Genomic DNA, 22250 nt, shown 5'->3' with positions numbered 1-22250 from the left:
GTGGAGGGAGTGAGAGATGGAGGTGGAGTGAGAGAGTTGGAGGTGGAGGGAGTGACAGATGGAGGGAGGGAGTGAGTGAATGAAGGGAGGGAGAGAGTTGGAGGTAGAGGGAGTGACAGATGGAGGGAGTGAGAGATGGAGAGGGAGGGAGGGAGTGAGAGAGTTGGAGGTGGAGGGAGTGAGTGAATGGAGGTATGAAGTGGAATTGTTGATGTTCACATTGGCTTCAGGGGGCAGGGTTTGTGTGGGGGCGGGGGGAGAGAGATCCGGAATCTGATTGGTCGCCCGCAGAGCGTGAGTGGCAGGATTCGGCTTCCGATTGGCTGTGCCGCCTGTCAGGCCAACGGCTCACCCCACGTGGCACTCAGCGCCGCCCACCACGGGGCCGGATCCAATGGCGAGCGTGGGTGGGAGGCGGGTGTTGATTGGCCGAGTGCGGCAACCGCTGTAATGTGATTGGCTGTGGGGGAGGGTGGGTGTTGATTGGGTGGGCGGGTTGCTGATTGAACGAGGGTGGGAGTTGCTGCCTGTGATTGGCCCAGGGCGGGAGTTGCTGCCTGTGATTGGCCCAGGGCGGGAGTTGCTGCCTGTGATTGGCCGAGGGCGGGGGCCGCTGCCTGTGATTGGCCGAGGGCGGGGGCCGCTGCCTGTGATTGGCCCAGGGCGGGAGTTGCTGCCTGTGATTGGCCGAGGGCGGGGGCCGCTGCCTGTGATTGGCCCAGGGCGGGAGTTGCTGCCTGTGATTGGCCGAGGGCGGGGGCCGCTGCCTGTGATTGGCCGAGGGCGGGGGCCGCTGCCTGTGATTGGCCGAGGGCGGGGAGGCGGGAAGCCGGCGCTCGAGCGGCGTCCGTTGGAAGGCAGCGTCGAGTGAGCGGAGCCTGAGGCCTGAGGCCGGTGTCGGAGGCCCGGGAGATGTGGCAGGGGGGCCCCGGGTACCGCGCCGTGTCCCGCCGGGACTCGCGCTCGCTGGCCGGCTACAAACACGCCTGCCACGTGCTGCTGTACGCCGCCGAGCCCGGCCGTCTGTTCGGCCGCATCCCCGTCAGGCAGGCGCTGCTGGTGAGTGAGGGAGGGAGTGAGGGAGGGGAGAGAAGGAGTGAGTGAGTGAGGAGGGGAGGGAAGGAGTGAGGGAAGGAGGGAGTGAGTGAGGGAGAGGGGAGTGAGTGAGGAGGGGAGGGAAGGAGTGAGTGAGTGAGGGAGAGGGGAGGGGAGAGAAGGAGTGAGTGAGTGAGGGAAGGAGGGAAGGAGTGAGGGAAGGAGGGAGTGAGTGAGGGAGAGGGGAGTGAGTGAGGAGGGGAGGGAAGGAGTGAGTGAGGGAGTGAGTGAGGGAGAGGGGAGGGGAGAGAAGGAGTGAGTGAGTGAGGGAAGGAGGGAGTGAGTGAGGGAAGGAGGGAGTGAGTGAGGGAAGGAGGGGAGTGAGTGAGGAGGGGAGGGGAGGGGAGGGAAGGAGTGAGGGAAGGAGGGAGTGAGTGAGGGAGAGGGGAGTGAGTGAGGAGGGGAGGGAAGGAGTGAGTGAGGGAGTGAGTGAGGGAGAGGGGAGGGGAGAGAAGGAGTGAGTGAGTGAGGAGGGGAGGGAAGGAGTGGGGGAGGAAGGAGAGAGGGGAGTGAGTGAGTGAGGGAAGGAGTGAGAGTGAGTGAGGGAGGGAAGGAGTGAAGGAAGGAAGGTGAGAGTGAGTGAGGGGAGAGGAAGCGGGTGAGGGAAGGAAGGAGGGAGTGGGTGAGTGAGGGAAGGAGGGAGTGGGTGAAGGAAGGAGGGAGTGAGTGAGGGAGGGAGTGGGTGAGGGAAGGAAGGAGGGAGTGGGTGAGTGAGGGAAGGAGGGAGTGGGTGAAGGAAGGAGGGAGTGAGTGAGGGAGGGAGTGGGTGAGGGAAGGAAGGAGGGAGTGGGTGAGGGAAGGATGGAGTGGGTGAGTGAGGGAAGGAGGGAGCGGGTGAGTGAGTGAGGGAAGGAGGGAGTGGGTGAGTGAGGGAAGGAGGGAGGGGGTGAGTGAGGGAAGGAGGGAGCGGGTGAGTGAGGGAAGGAGGGAGCGGGTGAGTGAGTGAGGGAAGGAGGGAGCGGGTGAGTGAGGGAAGGAGGGAGTGGGTGAGTGAGGGAAGGAGGGAGCGGGTGAGTGAGTGAGGGAAGGAGGGAGCGGGTGAGTGAGGGAAGGAGGGAGTGGGTGAGTGAGGGAAGGAGGGAGGGGGTGAGTGAGTGAGGGAAGGAGGGAGCGGGTGAGTAAGGGAAGGAGGGAGTGGGTGAGTGAGGGAAGGAGGGAGGGGGTGAGTGAGTGAGGGAAGGAGGGAGCGGGTGAGTGACCGAAGGAGGGAGTGGGTGAGTGAGGGAAGGAGGGAGGGGGTGAGTGAGTGAGGGAAGGAGGGAGCGGGTGAGTGAGGGAAGGAGGGAGTGAGTGAGGGAAGGAGGGAGTGAGTGAGGGAAGGAGGGAGCGGGTGAGTGAGGGCCCCGGGGGGGGGCAGGGGCTGTAGGTGAGATTGGGGGCAATGTCTGGGGGTCAGGGAGGTCAATGCCCTGGGGTCGAGGGGTCAGCGGGCCGATGCCCTGGGGGTCAGTGGGGAATATCCTGGGGTCGAGGGGTAGAGGTCAATGTCTGGGAGGTCACCCCCGATGATCTCAATATCTGGGGTGAAGGAGTAAATATCCAGGGGGTAAGTAACCAGGCAGGGGAGAGGGGAGAAAGGCACACAGTGTGGGCGGGGAGCAGGAGAAAGGGGGCGACATATTGAGGAGAATGGCGCTAAATACTGACGGGGTAAATAGCCCGGGGGCGGGGATAGTGAGGGGGTAAATAGCCCGGGGGCGGGGATAGCGAGGGGGTAAATAGCCCGGGGGCGGGGATAGCGAGGGGGTAAATACCCTGGGGGGCGGGGATAGCGAGGGGGTAAATACCCCGGGGGGCGGGGATAGCGAGGGGGTAAATACCCCGGGGGGCAGGGATAGCGAGGGGGTAAATACCCTGGGGGGCGGGGATAGCGAGGGGGTAAATACCCCGGGGGGGGTGGGGATAGTGAGGGGGTAAATAGCCCAGGGGGGGTGGGGATAGTGAGGGGGTAAATAGCCCGGGGGCAGGGATAGCGAGGGGGTAAATAGCCCGGGGGCAGGGATAGCGAGGGGGTAAATACCCTGGGGGGGCGGGGATAGTGAGGGGGTAAATAGGCCGGGGGCAGGGATAGCGAGGGGGTAAATACCCTGGGGGGGCGGGGATAGTGAGGGGGTAAATAGCCCGGGGGCGGGGATAGCGAGGGGGTAAATACCCTGGGGGGGCGGGGATAGTGAGGGGGTAAATAGCCCGGGGGCGGGGATGGCGAGGGGGTAAATACCCCGGGGGCGGGGATAACGAGGGGGTAAATACCTCGGGGAAAGCTTGTTAAATACCCAGGGAGGGAGAGAATATCAGTGCATGGGGAGGGCTGATAAATACTGATGACCGAGGGGGTAAATATTGACTGCGGTATTACGGAGGGGGTCAAACCTTGGGAGAGTAAATATTGAGGGGAGGGAGGGTAGTGGGGTGGTGATGCCGCACACTCTCGCAGCTGGGGTCAGGCTACCCGATGCGCCTTTAATGGCCGCCCGCGCTCTGGGATTGCGGGTCCCCAAGGTGACGGGGGGGTGGTCGCTTCTTGCTAACCTGCCGCCGTCATCTGTCTCCCCCCGCCCCAAGATGCAGATGCGGTTCGACGGGAAGATTGGCTTCCCTGGGGGATTCGTGGACCCCCGGGACGGCTCGCTGGAGGAGGGCCTGAACCGGGAGCTGTCGGAGGAGCTGGGCTGCGAGCCCAACGGCCTGCGCATCACCGAGGGCGACTACGCCAGCTCGCACGCCACCGAGGCGTTGCCGCAGAAGGTGGTGGCCCACTTCTACACCAAGAGAATCTCGCTGGACGAACTGCGCAAGGTGGAGCTGTCTGCCGTGCAGGCGAAGGACCACGGGCGGGAGGTAAGGGAGAGCTGTATCGTCGTCATATGTGGGCGCACTCAGTCCGTGCAGCAGAGCTGGTCTCCAGTCGTCCTGGTTTAACCCTTGCCACTGGACCAAGACCTCGCTCTGTCAAGCCCCGTGTGGTGGCTGGTGTGCAACGGTCACCCCACGTTAAAAAAAATCCACACACAGCCATAGAAACATAGAAAATAGGTGCAGGAGCAGGCCATTCGGCCCTTCGAGCCTGCACCACCATTCAATAAGATCATGGCTGATCATTCCCTCAGTACCCCTTTCCTGCTTTCTCTCCATACCCCTTGATCCCTTTAGCCGTAAGGGCCACATCTAACTCCCTTTTGAATATATCTAACGAACTGGCCTCAACAACTCTCTGTGGTAGAGAATTCCACAGGTTCACCACTCTCTGGGTGAAGAAGTTTCTCCTCATCTCGGTCCTAAATGGCTTCCCCCTTATCCTTAGACTGTGTGAGCCCTGGTTCTGGACTTCCCCAACATCGGGAACATTCTTCCCGCATCTAACCTGTCCCGTCCCGTCAGAATTTTATATGTTTCTATGAGATCCCCTCTCATTCTTCTAAACTCCAGTGAATATAAGCCTAGTCGATCCAGTCTCTCCTCAAATGTCAGTCCTGCCATCCCGGGAATCATCTTCCACACTTCAAGATTTAGTTCGGACCTGGAATTTTAGGTCCTTCATTGAAACTCCTGTGAACTTTTTGACGTGGAAACAAGTCATCCACGATTCGAGGGACTGCCTATGATGGTGACATCATCATAGGCAGTCCCTCGGAATCGAGGAAGACTTGCTTCTACTCTAACAATGAGTCCTTAGGTGGCTGAACAGTCCAAAAGGAGAGCCACAGTCCCTGTCACAGGTGGGACAGACAGTGGTTGAGGGAAGGGGAGGGTGGGACAGGTTTGCCGCACCCTCCTTCCGCTGCCTGCGCTTGGTTTCTGCACGCTCTCGGCGACGAGACTCGAGGTGCTAAGCGCCCTCCCGGATGCACTTCATCCACTGAGGGCGGACTGGTCTTTGGGCCAGGGACTCCCAGGTGTCGGTGGGGATGTTGCACACCTGGAGTACTGCGTACAGTTCTGGTCTCCGTATTTAAGGAGGGACATACTTGCATTGGAGGCAGTTTAGAGAAGGGTCATTGAATATATTTAAGGTGGAGATAGACAGATTTTTGAGCGATAAGGGAGTGAAGGGGCGGGCGGGGAAGTGGAGCTGAGCCCAAGATCAGATGCGATCTTATTGAATGGCGGAGCAGGCTCGAGGGGCCGAATGGCCGACTCCTGCTCCTATTTCTATAGACTCGCATTTACATAGAAAGACGAAAGACTTGCATTTATATAGCGCCTTTCACGACCACTGGATGTCCCAAAGTGCTTTATAGCCAATTAAGTAGTTTTGTAGTGCGCTCACTGTTGAAATGTGGGAAATGCCAATTTGTGCACAGCAAGCTCCCACACACAGCGATGTGATAATGACCCAGATCGTCTGTTTCAGTGATGTTGGTCGAGGGATAAATATTGGCCCCAGGACACCGGGGAGAACTCCCCCTGCTCTTCTTCCAATAGTAGCCCCGGGATCTTTTACATCCACCCAAGAGGGCAGATGGGGCCTCGGTTTAATGTCTCATCCGAAATACAGCCCCTCCGGCAGTGCGGCGCTCCCTCAGTACTGTCCCTCCAGCAGTGCGGCGCTCCCTCAGTACTGCCCCTCCGACAGTGCGGCACTCCCTCAGTACTGCCCCTCCGACAGTGCGGCACTCCCTCAGTACTGCCCCTCCGACGGTGCGGGGCTCCCTCAGTACTGCCCCTCTGGCAGTGCGGCGCTCCCTCAGTACCGCCCCTCCGGCAGTGCGGCGCTCCCTCAGTACAGCCCCTCCGACAGTGCGGCCCTCCCTCAGTACCGCCCCTCCGACAGTGCGGCCCTCCCTCAGTACCGGCCCTCCCTCAGTACCGCCCCTCCGACAGTGCGGCCCTCCCTCAGTACCGCCCCTCCGACAGTGCGGCGCTCCCTCAGTACTGCCCCTCCGGCAGTGCGGCGCTCCCTCTGTACCGCCCTTCCGGCAGTGCGGCGCTCCCTCGGTACTGCACTGGAGTGTCAGCCTAGATTTATGTGCTCATGTCCTGGGAGTGGGACTCGAACCCACAACCTCCTGACTCAGGTGAGAGTGCTGCCCACTGAGCCACGGCTGATGCGCAGCATCTTTAACGCAGTAAGTTGTCCCCAGGAGCTTTACAGGAGCCACACAAGGAGATATTAGGATAGCTGATCAAAAGCTTGACCGAAGAAGTAGGTTTTAAGGAGCTTCTTCAAAGAATCATAGAAATATTTCGACACAGAAGGAGGCCATTCGGCCCATCGTGTCCGCGCCGGCCGACCAAGAGCCATCCCGGCCGAATCCCACTTTCCCGCTCTGGGTCCGTAGCCCTGTGGGTTACGGCACTTCGAGCACACGTCCAAATGTGGTGAGGGTTTCTGCCTCTACCCCCCTTTCAGGCCGTGAGTTCCCCCCCAGACCCCCACCACCCTCTGGGTGAAGACATTTCCCCTCAAATCCCCTCTAAACCTCCCCCCAATTACTTTCAATCTCTGCCCCCTGGTTGTTGACCCCTCTGCCAAGGAAAACAGGTCTGTCCTATCCACTCTATCCAGGCCCCTCATCATTTTATAAACCTCAATCAGGTCTCCCCTCAGCCTCCTCTGTTCCAAAGAAAACAACAATCTTTCCTCATCATTAAAATTCTCCAGTCCTGGCAACATCCTGGTAAATCTCCTCTGTACCCTCTCTAGTGCAACATCCTGGTAAATCTCCTCTGTACCCTCTCCAGTGCAACATCCTGTAAATCTCCTCTGTACCCTCTCCAGTGCAACATCCTGGTAAATCTCCTCTGTACCCTCTCTAGTGCAACATCCTGGTAAATCTCCTCTGTACCCTCTCCAGTGCAACATCCTGGTAAATCTCCTCTGTACCCTCTCCAGTGCAACATCCTGGTAAATCTCCTCTGTACCCTCTCCAGTGCAACATCCTGGTAAATCTCCTCTGTACCCTCTCGAGTGCAACATCCTGGTAAATCTCCTCTGTACCCTCTCTAGTGCAACATCCTGGTAAATCTCCTCTGTACCCTCTCTAGTGCAACATCCTGGTAAATCTCCTCTGTACCCTCTCCAGTGCAACATCCTGGTAAATCTCCTCTGTACCCTCCCTAGTGCAACATCCTGGTAAATCTCCTCTGTACCCTCTCTAGTGCAACATCCTGGTAAATCTCCTCTGTACCCTCTCTAATGCAATCACATCCTTCCTGTAATGCGGTGACCAGAACTGTATGCTGTACTCCAGCTGTGTCCTTACAGGAAGAGAGAGGGGCGGAGAGGCTTGGGGAGGGAACCCCAGAGCTTAGATTCCAGTCGGCTGAAGGCACGGCCGCCAATGGTGGAGCGATGGAAATTGTGGGCGGGGGAGCGGATGTACGAGAGGCCAGAATTGGAGGAGCGCAGAGATGAGGTTTCAGAGAAAGGGAGGAGGGGCGAGGGAGGGGTGGTGAGGAGGCCACGGAGGGAATTGGAATACGAGGATGGAGGTTTTAAAATGGAGGTGTTGCTTAACCAGGAGCCACTGTAGATCAGCGAGCACAAGGGATGATGGGTGAGCAGGACTGGGTGCAAGTTAGGACACGGGGTCAGCGAGCACAGGGGGTGATGGGTGAGCGGGACTGGGTGCGAGTTAGGACACGGGGTCAGCGAGCACAGGGGGTGATGGGTGAGCAGGACTGGGTGCAAGTTAGGACACGGGGTCAGTGAGCACAGGGGGTGATGGGTGAACGGGACTCGGTGCGAGTTAGGACACGGGGTCAGTGAGCACAGGGGGTGATGGGTGAGCGGGACTCGGTGCGAGTTAGGACATGGGGGCAGCGAGCAGAAGGGGTGATGGGTGAGTGGGACTCGGTGCGAGTTAGGACATGGGGCAGCGAGCACAGGGGGTCACGGGTGAGCAGGACTGGGTGCGAGTTAGGACAGGGGATGATGGGTGAGCGGGACTGGGTACGAGTTAGGACATGGGGCAGCGAGCACAGGGGGTGATGGGTGAGCGGACTCGTTGCGAGTTAGGACACGGTGGGCAGCCGAGTTTTGGATCACCTCTAGTTTACGTCGGGTAGAATATGGGAGGCCGGCCAGGATTGCGTTGGAATAGTCAAGTCTGGAGGTAACAGAGGTATGGATGAGGGTATCAGCAGCAGATGAGCTGAGGCAGGGGGCGATGACGGGCGACGTTACGGAGGTGGAAACAGGCCGTTTTGGTTATGCTGCCAATATGTGGTCGGAAGCTCATTTCAGGGTCAGATATGACACCTAGGTTGTGAACAGTATCGTACGCGCTATAACCGTACATCTCAGGCCACCTCCTTTCAAAAGCTGAACTATCTCCAAAGTCCAGAACCCCCCCCCCCCCGGCCTTCCCGACACGAGTCCACACCACTCTTGGGTCCTCCCACGGACTCCAGCGCACGAACCTGTCGCTCGTGACCAGAACTGTTGCCGTGTGATTGGGACCTTTTCTGCCGGTGGTGGATGTGTGTGGATTGTGACTCTGTACTGCCACCTGGGGGCCGGACACGGCGCACACAGCGGCCGCACAATCCTCCATTACAGACAGTCCCCACGCCGTTTGTGCATTTATTCAGTTAGGCCAGCCAGAAGTGCGTGGAATAATCAAGTCTATGGGAACAGTCAAGACACGGACTATGTACAGCAGGCACCGCAAAGTGCTGGAGAAGTACCACCCAACGATCCTGCAAATCCATTGTTCTATTTCAAGCCAACATCCCCAGCATTGAAGCACTGACCACGCTCGATCAGCTCCGGTGGGTGAGCCACATTGCCTACGCGCCCGACACAAGACTCCCAAAACAAGCGCTCTACGCCCGAGCTATGCCACAGCAGGCGAGCCCCAGGAGGATGGAGAAAACGCCTCAGGGACACCCTCAAAGCCTCCTTGTGGGGGGGGGGGGGGGGTGGGGAGAAAGTGCACCATCCCCACCGACATCTGGGAATCCCCAAGACCGCCCAACGTGGAGGAGGAGCATCCGGGAAGGCGTCGAACACCTCGAATCTCTTCGCCGGGAGCACACGGAAACCAAGCGCAAGGAGCGCACGGCAACCCACGCCCCCCCCCCCCCCCCCCCCCCGGTCCCAGACACCGCCTGTGACCGAGACTGTTGGTCCCGCATTGGGCTCATCAGTCAGCTGAAGAAGGAATCGTCCAGTGTAGAGGTAACACAGGCACGGATGAGGGTTTCCGCAGCGGAAGAGCTGAGGCAGGGGCGGAGACGGGCGATGTTATGGAGGTGGAAATAGGCGCTCCTGGTGATAGAAAAATAGGAGCAGTAGTGGGCCATTCAGCCCTTTGAGTCTGAAACCGCCATTCAATATGATCGTGGCTGATCCTCTATCTGTGATGGAGTTAGGGGTGGGATTGTGTTGGACAGCAGGTTGTGTAATCTGCTACAAAGAACCAGTGAAGTGATGGGTTCCAGTCCCAGGCACAGAGCTCCCTCTCCCCTACCTGCTGTACAGTTCCTCAGGGCTCCTCGAGACCCCTCCCTGTCTCTCCTTCGTCTGATGCTCGTCTGTTAGTGCCATCGTCCACTCTCCAGGTCACTCAACACTGATGAACCACATTTACTTCAATGACGGGGAGAGACTGGAGAAACAGAAACATAGAAAATAGGTGCAGGAGCAGGCCATTCGGCCCTTCGAGCCTGCACCACCATTCAATATGATCACGGCTGATCATTCCCTCAGTACCCCATTCCTGCTTTCTCTCCGTACCCCTTGATCCCTTTAGCCGTAAGGGCCACATCTAACTCCCTTTTGAATATATCTAACGAACTGGCATCAACAACTCTCTGTGGTAGAGAATTCCACAGGTTCACCACTCTCTGAGTGAAGAAGTTTCTCCTCATCTCGGTCCTAAATGGCTTCCCCCTTATCCTTAGACTGTGACCCCTGGTTCTGGACTTCCCCAACATCGGGAACATTCTTCCTGCATCTAACCTGTCCAGTCCCGTCAGAATTTTATAGCTGGAGTTGTTGTCCTTGGTTAAGGGGAAATTTAATCGAGGTGTTCTCAATCGTGAAGATATTTGATCGAGTGGATCGGGAGAACCTGTTCCCGGGAGCAGGAGGGTCGGGTAACCAGAGGGACACAGATTGACGATAATCGACGATGGAACCAGAGGGGGCGATGGGGAGAATGTGTTTACGCAGCGAGTTGTTGTGATCGGGAACGCGCTGCCTGAAAGCTCGGTGGGAGCAGATTCAACTTTCAAACCGGGAATTGGATAAATACCTGAAGGGGGAAAATGTGCCGGGGCTGTGGGGAAAGGGCAGGGGGGAGTGTGGGACTGATTGGGTCGCTCTGTCACAGAGCCGGCACAGCACGGGCTCCATGGGCCCAATGGGATCCTGCTGTGTGGTGTGAGTCTGTGAACAGCATGATCCCGGGCTGATTTTTTGTGTGTGGTTTTGCTGCAGGCCCTCTCCGCCCACACCCTCCCCCTCCCCGTGTGATAGTGACTTGGAACAGACTGTGCTTTTTAATCTATTCAGTGAAAATACTATTCTGCCCATTTCCCTGGGAGAGCTGGAGAGCTGTCAGGAGCTGATTCACACTGCAGCACTGTTCCACACATGGCCCTCACTGTAGTCTGATTGAGTCACTGAGGATTAAAGTCACACCTCGACTCCAATCTCCACCGAGCAGCACTCGGATTACCCGCCGAGCACTCATCACCAGCTGTGCCCCGATTCCACGCCATCATTGCATTCATTCTTGGGATGTGGGTGTCGCTGGTAAGGACGGCATTTAATTGCCCCTTGAGAAGGTGGTGGTGAGCCGCCGCCTTGAACCGCTGTAGTCCCGTGTGGTGAAGGTGCTCCCACAGTGCTGTTAGGGAGGGAGTTCCAGAATTCTGAGCCAGTGACGATGAAGGAACGGCCGATATATTTCCAAGTTGGGATGGTGTGTGTGTGACTGGGAGGGGCAGGGTACTGAGGGAGCGCTGCACTGTCGGAGGGGCGGCACTGAGGGGGCGCTGTCGGAGGGGCGGTACTGAGGGAGCGCCGCACTGTCGGAGGGGCAGTACTGACGGAGCACCGCACTGTTGGAGGGGCAGTACTGAGGGAGCGCCGCACTGTCGGAGGGGCAGTACTGAGGGAGCGCTGCACTGTCGGAGGGGCAGTACTGAGGGGGCGCTGTCGGAGGGGCGGTACTGAGGGAGCGCCGCACTGTCGGAGGGGCAGTACTGAGGGAGCACCGCACTGTCGGAGGGGCAGTACTGAGGGAGCGCCGCACTGTCGGAGGGGCAGTACTGAGGGAGCGCCGCACTGTCGGAGGGGCAGTACTGAGGGAGCACTGCACTGTCGGAGGGGCCGTCTTTCAGACAACACATTAAACCGAGGCCTTGTCTGCCCTCTCGGGTGGATGTAAAAGATCCCTTGGCCACTATTGGAAGAAGAGCAGGGGGAGTTCTCCCCGGTGTCCTGGGGCCAATATTTATCCCTTAACCAACATCACTAAAACAGATGATCTGGGTCATTATCACATCGCTGTGTGTGGGCGCTTGCTGTGCGCAAATTGGCTGCCTCATTTTATATTACAACAGTGACTACACTCCAAAATATTTAATTGGCTGTGAGGCGCTTTGGGATGTCCTGTGATGGTGCAAGAGGCTATAGAAATGCAAGGTCTTTCCTTTTTGTTACTAGTGCAGTAACACGATCGCACCCTCTTAGTGTGCTGCTGCTTGTAACATGCCACTTTGTGTGTGTTTGGCTCACTCTCTGTGTCACTCTTTTCCCCGTCTCTCCCTTCGCGCCCCGCTCACTCATACCCCCTCCCGTCCCCGTCCTCTCTCTCTCTCTCTCCCTCTGTCTGTCTCTCTCTCTCTCTCTCTCTCTCCATCTGTCTGTCTGTCTCTCTCTCCCTCTGTCTGTCTCTCTCTCCCTCTGTCTGTCTCTCTCTCCCTCTGTCTGTCTCTCTCTCCCTCTGTCTGTCTCTCTCTCCCTCTGTCTGTCTCTCTCTCCCTCTGTCTGTCTCTCTCTCCCTCTGTCTGTCTCTCTCTCCCTCTGTCTGTCTCTCTCTCCCTCTGTCTGTCTCTCTCTCCCTCTGTCTGTCTCTCTCTCCCTCTGTCTGTCTCTCTCTCCCTCTGTCTGTCTCTCTCTCCCTCTGTCTGTCTCTCTCTCCCTCTGTCTGTCTCTCTCTCCCTCTGTCTGTCTCTCTCTCCCTCTGTCTGTCTCTCTCTCCCTCTGTCTGTCTCTCTCTCCCTCTGTCTGTCTCTCTCTCCCTCTGTCTGTCTCTCTCTCCCTCTGTCTGTCTCTCTCTCCCTCTGTCTGTCTCTCTCTCCCTCTGTCTGTCTCTCTCTCCCTCTGTCTGTCTCTCTCTCCCTCTGTCTGTCTCTCTCTCCCTCTGTCTGTCTCTCTCTCCCTCTGTCTGTCTCTCTCTCCCTCTGTCTGTCTCTCTCTCCCTCTGTCTGTCTCTCTCTCCCTCTGTCTGTCTCTCTCTCCCTCTGTCTGTCTCTCTCTCCCTCTGTCTGTCTCTCTCTCCCTCTGTCTGTCTCTCTCTCCCTCTGTCTGTCTCTCTCTCCCTCTGTCTGTCTCTCTCTCCCTCTGTCTGTCTCTCTCTCCCTCTGTCTGTCTCTCTCTCCCTCTGTCTGTCTCTCTCTCCCTCTGTCTGTCTCTCTCTCCCTCTGTCTGTCTCTCTCTCCCTCTGTCTGTCTCTCTCTCCCTCTGTCTGTCTCTCTCTCTCCCTCTGTCTCTCTCTCTCTCCCTCTGTCTCTCTCTCTCTCCCTCTGTCTCTCTCTCTCTCCCTCTGTCTCTCTCTCTCTCCCTCTGTCTCTCTCTCTCTCCCTCTGTCTCTCTCTCTCTCCCTCTGTCTCTCTCTCTCTCCCTCTGTCTCTCTCTCTCTCCCTCTGTCTCTCTCTCTCTCCCTCTGTCTGTCTCTCTCTCCCTCTGTCTGTCTCTCTCTCCCTCTGTCTGTCTCTCTCTCCCTCTGTCTGTCTCTCTCTCCCTCTGTCTGTCTCTCTCTCCCTCTGTCTGTCTCTCTCTCCCTCTGTCTGTCTCTCTCTCCCTCTGTCTGTCTCTCTCTCCCTCTGTCTGTCTCTCTCTCCCTCTGTCTGTCTCTCTCTCCCTCTGTCTGTCTCTCTCTCCCTCTGTCTGTCTCTCTCTCCCTCTGTCTGTCTCTCTCTCCCTCTGTCTGTCTCTCTCTCCCTCTGTCTGTCTCTCTCTCCCTCTGTCTGTCTCTCTCTCCCTCTGTCTGTCTCTCTCTCCCTCTGTCTGTCTCTCTCTCCCTCTGTCTGTCTCTCTCTCCCTCTGTCTGTCTCTCTCTCCCTCTGTCTGTCTCTCTCTCCCTCTGTCTGTCTCTCTCTCCCTCTGTCTGTCTCTCTCTCCCTCTGTCTGTCTCTCTCTCCCTCTGTCTGTCTCTCTCTCCCTCTGTCTGTCTCTCTCTCCCTCTGTCTGTCTCTCTCTCCCTCTGTCTGTCTCTCTCTCCCTCTGTCTGTCTCTCTCTCCCTCTGTCTGTCTCTCTCTCCCTCTGTCTGTCTCTCTCTCCCTCTGTCTGTCTCTCTCTCCCTCTGTCTGTCTCTCTCTCCCTCTGTCTGTCTCTCTCTCCCTCTGTCTGTCTCTCTCTCCCTCTGTCTGTCTCTCTCTCCCTCTGTCTGTCTCTCTCTCCCTCTGTCTGTCTCTCTCTCCCTCTGTCTGTCTCTCTCTCCCTCTGTCTGTCTCTCTCTCCCTCTGTCTGTCTCTCTCTCCCTCTGTCTGTCTCTCTCTCCCTCTGTCTGTCTCTCTCTCCCTCTGTCTGTCTCTCTCTCCCTCTGTCTGTCTCTCTCTCTCCCTCTGTCTGTCTCTCTCTCTCCCTCTGTCTGTCTCTCTCTCTCCCTCTGTCTGTCTCTCTCTCTCCCTCTGTCTGTCTCTCTCTCTCCCTCTGTCTGTCTCTCTCTCTCCCTCTGTCTGTCTCTCTCTCTCCCTCTGTCTGTCTCTCTCTCTCCCTCTGTCTGTCTCTCTCTCTCCCTCTGTCTGTCTCTCTCTCTCCCTCTGTCTGTCTCTCTCTCTCCCTCTGTCTGTCTCTCTCTCTCCCTCTGTCTGTCTCTCTCTCTCCCTCTGTCTGTCTCTCTCTCTCCCTCTGTCTGTCTCTCTCTCTCCTTCTGTCTGTCTCTCTCTCTCCCTCTGTCTGTCTCTCTCTCTCCCTCTGTCTGTCTCTCTCTCTCTCCCTCTGTCTGTCTCTCTCTCTCCCTCTGTCTGTCTCTCTCTCTCCCTCTGTCTGTCTCTCTCTCTCCCTCTGTCTGTCTGTCTCTCTCTCTCTCTCTCCCTCTGTCTGTCTCTCTCTCTCTCTCTCCCTCTGTCTGTCTCTCTCTCTCTCTCTCCCTCTGTCTGTCTCTCTCTCTCTCTCTCCCTCTGTCTGTCTCTCTCTCTCTCTCTCCCTCTGTCTGTCTCTCTCTCTCTCTCTCCCTCTGTCTGTCTCTCTCTCTCTCTCTCCCTCTGTCTGTCTCTCTCTCTCTCTCTCCCTCTGTCTGTCTCTCTCTCTCTCTCTCCCTCTGTCTGTCTCTCTCTCTCTCTCTCCCTCTGTCTGTCTCTCTCTCTCTCTCTCCCTCTGTCTCTCTCTCTCTCTCTCTCTCCCTCTGTCTCTCTCTCTCTCTCTCCCTCTGTCTGTCTCTCTCTCTCTCCCTCTGTCTGTCTCTCTCTCTCTCTCCCTCTGTCTGTCTCTCTCTCTCTCTCCCTCTGTCCGTCTCTCTCTCTCTCTCTCCCTCTGTCTGTCTCTCTCTCTCCCTCTGTCTGTCTCTCTCTCTCTCTGTCTGTCTCTCTCTCTCTCTCCCTCTGTCTGTCTCTCTCTCTCTCTCCCTCTGTCTGTCTCTCTCTCTCTCTCCCTCTGTCTGTCTCTCTCTCTCTCTCCCTCTGTCTGTCTCTCTCTCTCTCTCTCTCTCTCTCCCTCTGTCTGTCTCTCTCTCTCTCTCCCTCTGTCTGTCTCTCTCTCTCTCTCCCTCTGTCTGTCTCTCTCTCTCTCTCCCTCTGTCTGTCTCTCTCTCTCTCTCCCTCTGTCTGTCTCTCTCTCTCTCTCCCTCTGTCTGTCTCTCTCTCTCTCTCCCTCTGTCTGTCTCTCTCTCTCTCTCTCCCTCTGTCTGTCTCTCTCTCTCTCTCTCTCCCTCTGTCTGTCTCTCTCTCTCTGTCTGTCTCTCTCTCTCTGTCTGTCTCTCTCTCTCTCTCCCTCTGTCTGTCTCTCTCTCTCTCTCCCTCTGTCTGTCTCTCTCTCTCTCTCTCCCTCTGTCTGTCTCTCTCTCTCCCCCCCCCCACCCCCCCATCTCTTTCTCTGTCTGAAGGTGGTGGGGATCAAGTGGGCTGCTTTGTCCTGGATGGTGGCGAGCTTCTTGAGTGATGTTGGAGCTGCAACTAATCCAGGCTAGTGGAGAGTGTTCCATCACACTCCTGACTTGTGCCTTGTAGATGGTGGAAAGGCTTTGGGGAGTCAGGAGGGGAGACACTCACCGCAGAATACCCAGCCTCTGACCCGCTCACGTTGCCACAGTATTTATGTGGCTGGTCCAGTTAAATTTCTGGTCAGTGGTGACCCACAGGGATTCTAATGGTGGGGGATTCGGCGATGGTAATGTCAAGGGGGGGGTGGTTAGACTCTGGCTAGTCTAACCCAGGTATATGGAAACCAGAACTGTACACGGTGCTCCCAGTGTGGTCTAACCCAGGTATATGGAGACCAGAACTGTGCACAGTGCTCCCAGTGTGGTCTAACCCAGGTATATGGAGACCAGAACTGTGCACAGTGCTCCCAGTGTGGTCTAACCCAGGTATATGGAGACCAGAACTGTGCACAGTGCTCCCAGTGTGGTCTAACCCAGGTATATGGAGACCAGAACTGTGCACGGTGCTCCCAGTGTGGTCTAACCCAGGTATATGGAGACCAGAACTGTGCACAGTGCTCCCAGTGTGGTCTAACCCAGGTATATGGAGACCAGAACTGTGCACAGTGCTCCCAGTGTGGTCTAACCCAGGTATATGGAGACCAGAACTGTGCACAGTGCTCCCAGTGTGGTCTAACCCAGGTATATGGAGACCAGAACTGTACACGGTGCTCCCAGTGTGGTCTAACCCAGGTATATGGAGACTGTGAGGCTCGGGGGTGTCACGCGAGGGGGGATATGAACCCTCGGTGTATTGCTGTGCCCGGGAAACCCTCACCTTTTGTCCTTTTTCCCCCCCCCCCCCCCCGAATGTGCCCAACAGGTGATGGGGATCATCCGAGTCCCCCTGTACACCCTGCGCGACGGCTTCGGGGGACTGCCGGCCTTCCTGACCAACACCTTCATCGGCAACGCCCGGGAGCAGTTGATTGACGCCCTACGAAGCCTCCACCTGCTTAGCGAGGCCGAGCTCCAGGCCGCCATCAGCGCCAGTCGGGACGGGTAGGAGCGAGGGCCGAGGCTCGCTCATAAAGGAATGCTAATGTTTAAAAAAAAACAAACACAAACCAACCCACCCCTCCCCTCCCCCCCTCGCTGGAGTTGCAGGCCGGGGAGGGAGGGGTGAAGGGCACGAGAGCCAGGGTTTCGGTTCCACCTTGCATGCCTTTTAGAAACCAAACCGTTGGAACGATGTTTGTAGCACAATTGATTCCTGTCTCTTGCCGCGCACGCCCACACACACACGCGCACCGGACCGTGAGATCGCACCCCCTACCTTCACTTAATCGCTTCCAGCCGGCAATGGGTTGCGTTTGACACGGCAAAAGGAACCAGAGGGGATGTCGGTGTGGCGCTCCCTCGGTCCCGCCCGTCCGACAGTGTAGTACGGCACTCCCTCAGCGCCGTCCCTCCGACAGTGCGGCGCTCCCTCAGCGCCGTCCCTCCGACAGTGCGGCGCTCCCTCAGCGCCGCCCCTCCGACAGTGCGGCGCTCCCTCAGCGCCGCCCCTCCGACAGTGCGGCGCTCCCTCAGCGCCGCCCCTCCGACAGTGCGGCGCTCCCTCAGCGCCGCCCCTCCGACATTGCGGCGCTCCCTCAGCGCCGCCCCTCCGACAGTGCGGCGCTCCCTCAGCGCCGTCCCTCCGACAGTGCGGCGCTCCCTCAGCGCCGTCCCTCCGACAGTGCGGCGCTCCCTCAGCGCCGCCCCTCCGACATTGCGGCGCTCCCTCAGCGCCGCCCCTCCGACAGTGCGGCGCTCCCTCAGTACTGCCCCTCCGACAGCGCAGCATGGCGCTCCCTCAGTACCGCACCTCCGACTATGCAGCGCTCACTCAGTACTGCACCCTGAGAGTCGACCTGAATTATGGGGCTTGTGTAGAGTAGGGGCTTGAACCCACGAACTTCCGACTCGGACGTGTGCTCCGGATATGTCCTCTTGTTATAAGGGGGTTGCGATAATCGTTCTTCCATACTTTTGTTGAATATTTGAATGTATTGAGTTTAATGTATTTATTTTCCCGCCTCTCTGCACCCGAGGGTTGAGTGCGGTTTGAGAGGTCAGGGGTCGGTGGCGGGGTTGTGGGAGCTCAACTAACCCTCTGGCTAGCCCCTGGGTCAGTTAGCCTGCTCTCCCGGCCCAGGGTACAAGAGGGGGGGGCTGTTCGGTTACCCCACTCGAGCGAATGGAGGCTGCTAAGTCACAGCAGTCGTTGTTTCTGCCGGCTAACCGTCAGACCTGAGTGTGAGTGTGAGCGCAGTTTGTTACTTTGTCTCACTGAATGCATGAAGTTGGAAATAAAGTCCTCCATGTTAACACTCTCTTTATCTACGGTCTCTTCTCTAACCCACTTAACCCACCCACGCATCTCCTTCACAGGCCTTCCCCCCCCTCCGCCGGAGTCGAGGATGACTTGCGCTCCACACTAACACGTGTTCTCAGCTGATTGATGAGACCAATGCGGGACCTGCAGTCTCTGTCACAGGCGGTATCTGGGTTGGAGGCATGGGCGGGTGAGCTGCCTTGCTAGTCGTCTGCTCCTTCCGCTGTTTGCGCTTGACTTCCACGTGCTCCCGGGAGACTCTGGGTGTTCGGCGCCTTCCCGGTCGCTCCTCTCCCGCTTTGAGCGGGTCTGGGGCCGGGGATTCCCAGGTGTCGGTGGGGACGTTGCACTTTTCCCCCCCCAAGGAGGCTTTGAGGTTGGCCTTGAAGCATTTCCTCTGCCCAGCCGGGGCTTGCCTGCCGTGATGGAGCAGAGTGCGTGTTTCGGGAGTCTCGTATCGGGCATGCGGACGATGTGGCCCGTGCACAGACACACGCGCACACTGCTTAAATATGGACCTGAAGGCTAGCAGCGTGACTGAGGCAGGGATCCAGGGCAACTCCTGTGCCCAATCACACGAGTGTTGACCTTGGCTCAGTGGGCAGCATTCTCACCTGAGTCAGAGGGTTGTGTGTTCAATTCCCAGTCGAGCGACTCGAGCACCTAAATCTAGGCTGACACTGCAGTGTAGTTCTGAGTGAGTGCCGCACTGTGATACGGGCTAGGAGTATGGACTGCAGCGATTAAATAGAAGCAGTGGTGGCCACACAAGGCCAGCGATAGATGTTGATACAAATCACCGGGCACGAAAGATCGATTCAGTTCTCTATCAAAATCAGGGAGTATTTGTAAAGAGCTTCCCTTCCGGGGGGAGGAGGGGGAAGAAGTCCATGATAGGGGAGAATGTACATGGGCTGTGGGAGGGGATTACTGCACAAGGTAAAAGCTCATGGGGTTGGGGGTAATATATTAGCACGGATAGAGGATTGGCTAACTAACAGAGAACAGAGTCGGGATAAATGGGTCATTCTCGGGTTGGCAATCAGTAACTAGTGGGGTGCTGCGGGGATCAGTGCTGGGGCCCCAACTATTTTCAATCTATATTAACGACTTGGAAAAGGCATTCGATAAGGTGCCACACAAATGGTTACTGCAAAAGATAGAGGTACGCGGAGTCAGAGGAAATGTATTAGCATGGATAGAGAATTGGCTGGCGAACAGAAAGCAGAGAGTCGGGATAAATGGGTCCTTTTCGGATTGGAAATCGGTGGTTAGTGGTGTGCCACAGGGATCTGTGCTGGGACCACAACTGTTTACAATATACATAGATGACCTGGAAGAAGGGACAGAGTGTAGTGTAACAAAATTTGCAGATGACACTAAGATTAGTGGGAAAGCGGGTTGTGCAGAGGACAGAGAGAGACTGCAAAGAGATTTGGATAGGTTAAGCGAATGGGCTAAGGTTTGGCAGATGGAATACAATGTCGGAAAGTGTGAGGTCATCCACCTTGGGGGAAAAAAAACAGTAAAAGGGAATATTATTTGAATGGGGAGAAATTACAACATGCTGAGGTGCAGAGGGACCTGGGGGTCCTTGTGCATGAAACTCTTTTGGAGTTTACCTGAAAAAAACATAAACATTAAATCGTGCCACCCGCCCTGGATGACACACCAGACATTTACAAGGCCCTTTTTTTTCTTTTTTGTGTTTTTTTTTTTTGGGCACTAAAATCAAATTTTTTCCTCCAGTGCCCCCTATAAAAGGGGAGGGGGACACTAAAAGCACCGGCAATTAAAACAAATTAAACTTTAAAACATAAAATCAAATTAAAATTTGGTTGCCGGGCGTGACGATGCACTCCAGTCCCTCCGGTGCCCACCTCTCGCGGAAGGCCGCGAGCGTACCGGTGGACACCGCGTGCTCCATCTCCAACGACACTCTGGCGCGGATGTACGCGCGGAAGAGAGGCAGGCAGTCAGGTTGAACGACCCCCTCGACCGCCCGCTGCCTGTACCGGCTGATGGCACCCTTGGCCGTGCCCAGGAGCAGTCCTACGAGGAGGCCCTCGGACCTACCCGCTCCCCTCCGCACAGGGTGCCCAAAGATCAGGAGAGTGGGACTGAAGTGCAGCCAGAATTTCAGGAGCAGCCCCTTTAAATAATAAAACAGGGGCTGCAACCTTGTGCATTCCATAAAAACATGGAACACGGACTCTTCCAGACCGCAGAAATTGCAGGCGGCCTGGGAGTCCGTGAACCGGCTTAAAAATTTGTTGCACGGCACTGCTCCGTGCACCACCCTCCAGGCCAAGTCCCCGATGAATAATGGGAGGACTCCCGCATAGAGTGCCCTCCATCGGGGACCCCAGCCTCCTCTGGACGGCAAGATGGTACGCCATGGCGTGTCCGGACGGCCGGCGAGGATGGCAAAGTTGAGTGTGTGCAGGAGCAGCCCGTACAGGAAACCTCTCCACGCGGAACTGAAAGGCACGGAGGGGATTTCCTCGAGGCGGCTCAAGTTGTGAGGCGCCGGCTCCCGAGGGAGGTTCCGGGGTTTGGCGCCGATGAGGAATTCCGTCCGGACGGGGGTCAGTTAATCCCAAAAAGTTAGTTTGCAGGTGCAGCAGGTAATCAGGAAGGCGAATGGAATGTTGACCTTCATTGCGAGAGGGATGGAGTACAAAAGCAGGGATGTCCTGCTGCAACTGTATAGGGTATTGGTGAGGCCGCACCTGGAGTACTGTGTGTAGTTTTGGTCACCTTAAGGAAGAATATACTGACTTTGGAAGGGGTACAGAGACGATTCACTAGGCTGATTCCAGAGATGAGGGGGCTACCTTATGATGATAGATTGAGTAGACTGGGTCTTTACTCATTGGAGTTCAGAAGGATGAGGAGTGATCTTATAGAAACATTTAAAATCATGAAAGGGATAGACAAGATAGAGGCAGAGAGGTTGTTTCCATTGGTCGGGGAGACTAGAACTAGGGGGCACAGTCTCAAAATACGGGAGAGCCAATTTAAAACCGAGTTGAGAAGGAATTTCTTCTCCCAGAGGGTTGTGAATCTGTGGAATTCTCTGCCCAAGGAAGCAGTTGAGGCTAGCTCATTGAACAGATAGATAGATTTTTAACCAATAAGGGAATTAAGGGTTACGGGGAGAGGGCGGTAAGTGGAGCTGAGTCCACGGCCAGATCAGCCATGATCTTACTGAATGGCGGAGCAGGCTCGAGGGGCTAGATGGCCTACTCCTGTTCCTAATTCTTATGTTCTTATGGAAGAAGGGACTGAGTGTAACGTAGCCAAGTTTGCTGACAATACAAAGATGGGAGGAAAAGCAATGTGTGAAGAGGACACAAAAAATCTGCAAAAGGACATAGACAGGCTAAGTGAGTGGGCATAAATTTGGCAGATGGAGTATAATGTTGGAAAGTGTGAGGTCATGCACTTTGGCAGAAAAAAAATCGAAGAGCAAGTTATTATTTAAATGGAGAAAGATTGCAAAGTGCCGCAGTACAGCGGGACCTGGGGTTACTTGTACATGAAACACAAAAGGTTAGTATGCAGGTACAGCAAGTGATCAGGAAGGCCAATGGAATTTTGGCCTTTATTGCAAAGGGGATGGAGTATAAAAGCAGGGAAGTCTTGCTCCAGTTATACAGGGTATTGGTGAGGCCACACCTGGAGTACTGCGTGCAGTTTTGGTTTCCATATTTACGAAAGGATATACTTGCTTTGGAGGCAGTTCAGAGAAGGTTCACTCGATTGATTCTGGGGAAAGGTTGAGTAGGTTAGACCTCTAATCATTGGAATTCAGAAGAATGAGAGGTGATCTTATCAAAACATATAAGATTGAGGGGCTTGACAAGGTGGATGCAGAGAGGATGTTTCCACTGATGGGGGAGACTAGAACTAGGTGGCATGGTCTTAGAATAAGGGGCCGCCCATTTAAAACTGAGATGAAGAGAAATTTCTTCTGAGGGTTGTAAATCTGTGGAATTCGCTGCCTCAGAGAGCTGTGGAAGCTGGGACATTGAGTAGATTTAAGACAGAAATAGACAGTATCTTAACCGATTAGGGAATAAGGGGGCGGGCAGGAAAGTGGAGCTGAGTCCATGATCGGATCAGCCATGATCGTATTGACTGACGGAGCAGGCTCGAGGGGCCGAATGGCCGACTCCTCCTATTTCTAATGTTCTTATGTAAATGGGTGGGTAGGGTCAGCTATAGGGGAGAGTGTACAGGGGCTGTGGGAGGGAGATTGAATGGGTGGGGAGAGTCAATGATAGGGGAGAGTCAGTGATAGGGGAGAGTGTACAGGGGCTGTGGGAGGGAGATTGAATGGGTAGTGTAAACTCCTTATACAATACCACAAATCCACACGAGGCACATTCTATGGACAAGGTCATCCCATGACCTGAACCTTTATTCACAGGACCAAGAAGTGATGACCCTGTGTGGGACCTCCCTTTATATACCTGGGTAACCAGGTGAGGAGTGTCTCCCACAAGTTCACCCC

The 22250-nt window shown here is 56.2% G+C and overlaps 1 protein-coding gene across 1 annotated transcript; it reads left to right on the top strand.

The window, feature by feature from the left end:
- The first annotated feature begins 814 nt into the window (after positions 1-814).
- Positions 815-17726, top strand: LOC139240581 (U8 snoRNA-decapping enzyme). Its single transcript, XM_070869124.1, has 3 exons — positions 815-1059; positions 3658-3933; positions 16235-17726. The coding sequence occupies exons 1-3, from the start codon at positions 913-915 to the stop codon at positions 16415-16417; spliced, it is 606 nt and encodes a 201-aa protein (XP_070725225.1). The 5' UTR covers positions 815-912; the 3' UTR covers positions 16418-17726.
- Positions 17727-22250: the final 4524 nt, after the last annotated feature.

Source organism: Pristiophorus japonicus, chromosome 32, assembly GCF_044704955.1.
Source record: "Pristiophorus japonicus isolate sPriJap1 chromosome 32, sPriJap1.hap1, whole genome shotgun sequence".
NCBI lineage: Eukaryota > Metazoa > Chordata > Chondrichthyes > Pristiophoridae > Pristiophorus > Pristiophorus japonicus.
Note: the sequence above shows the minus strand (reverse complement) of the source record. Positions and strands in the feature narration are given on the sequence as shown.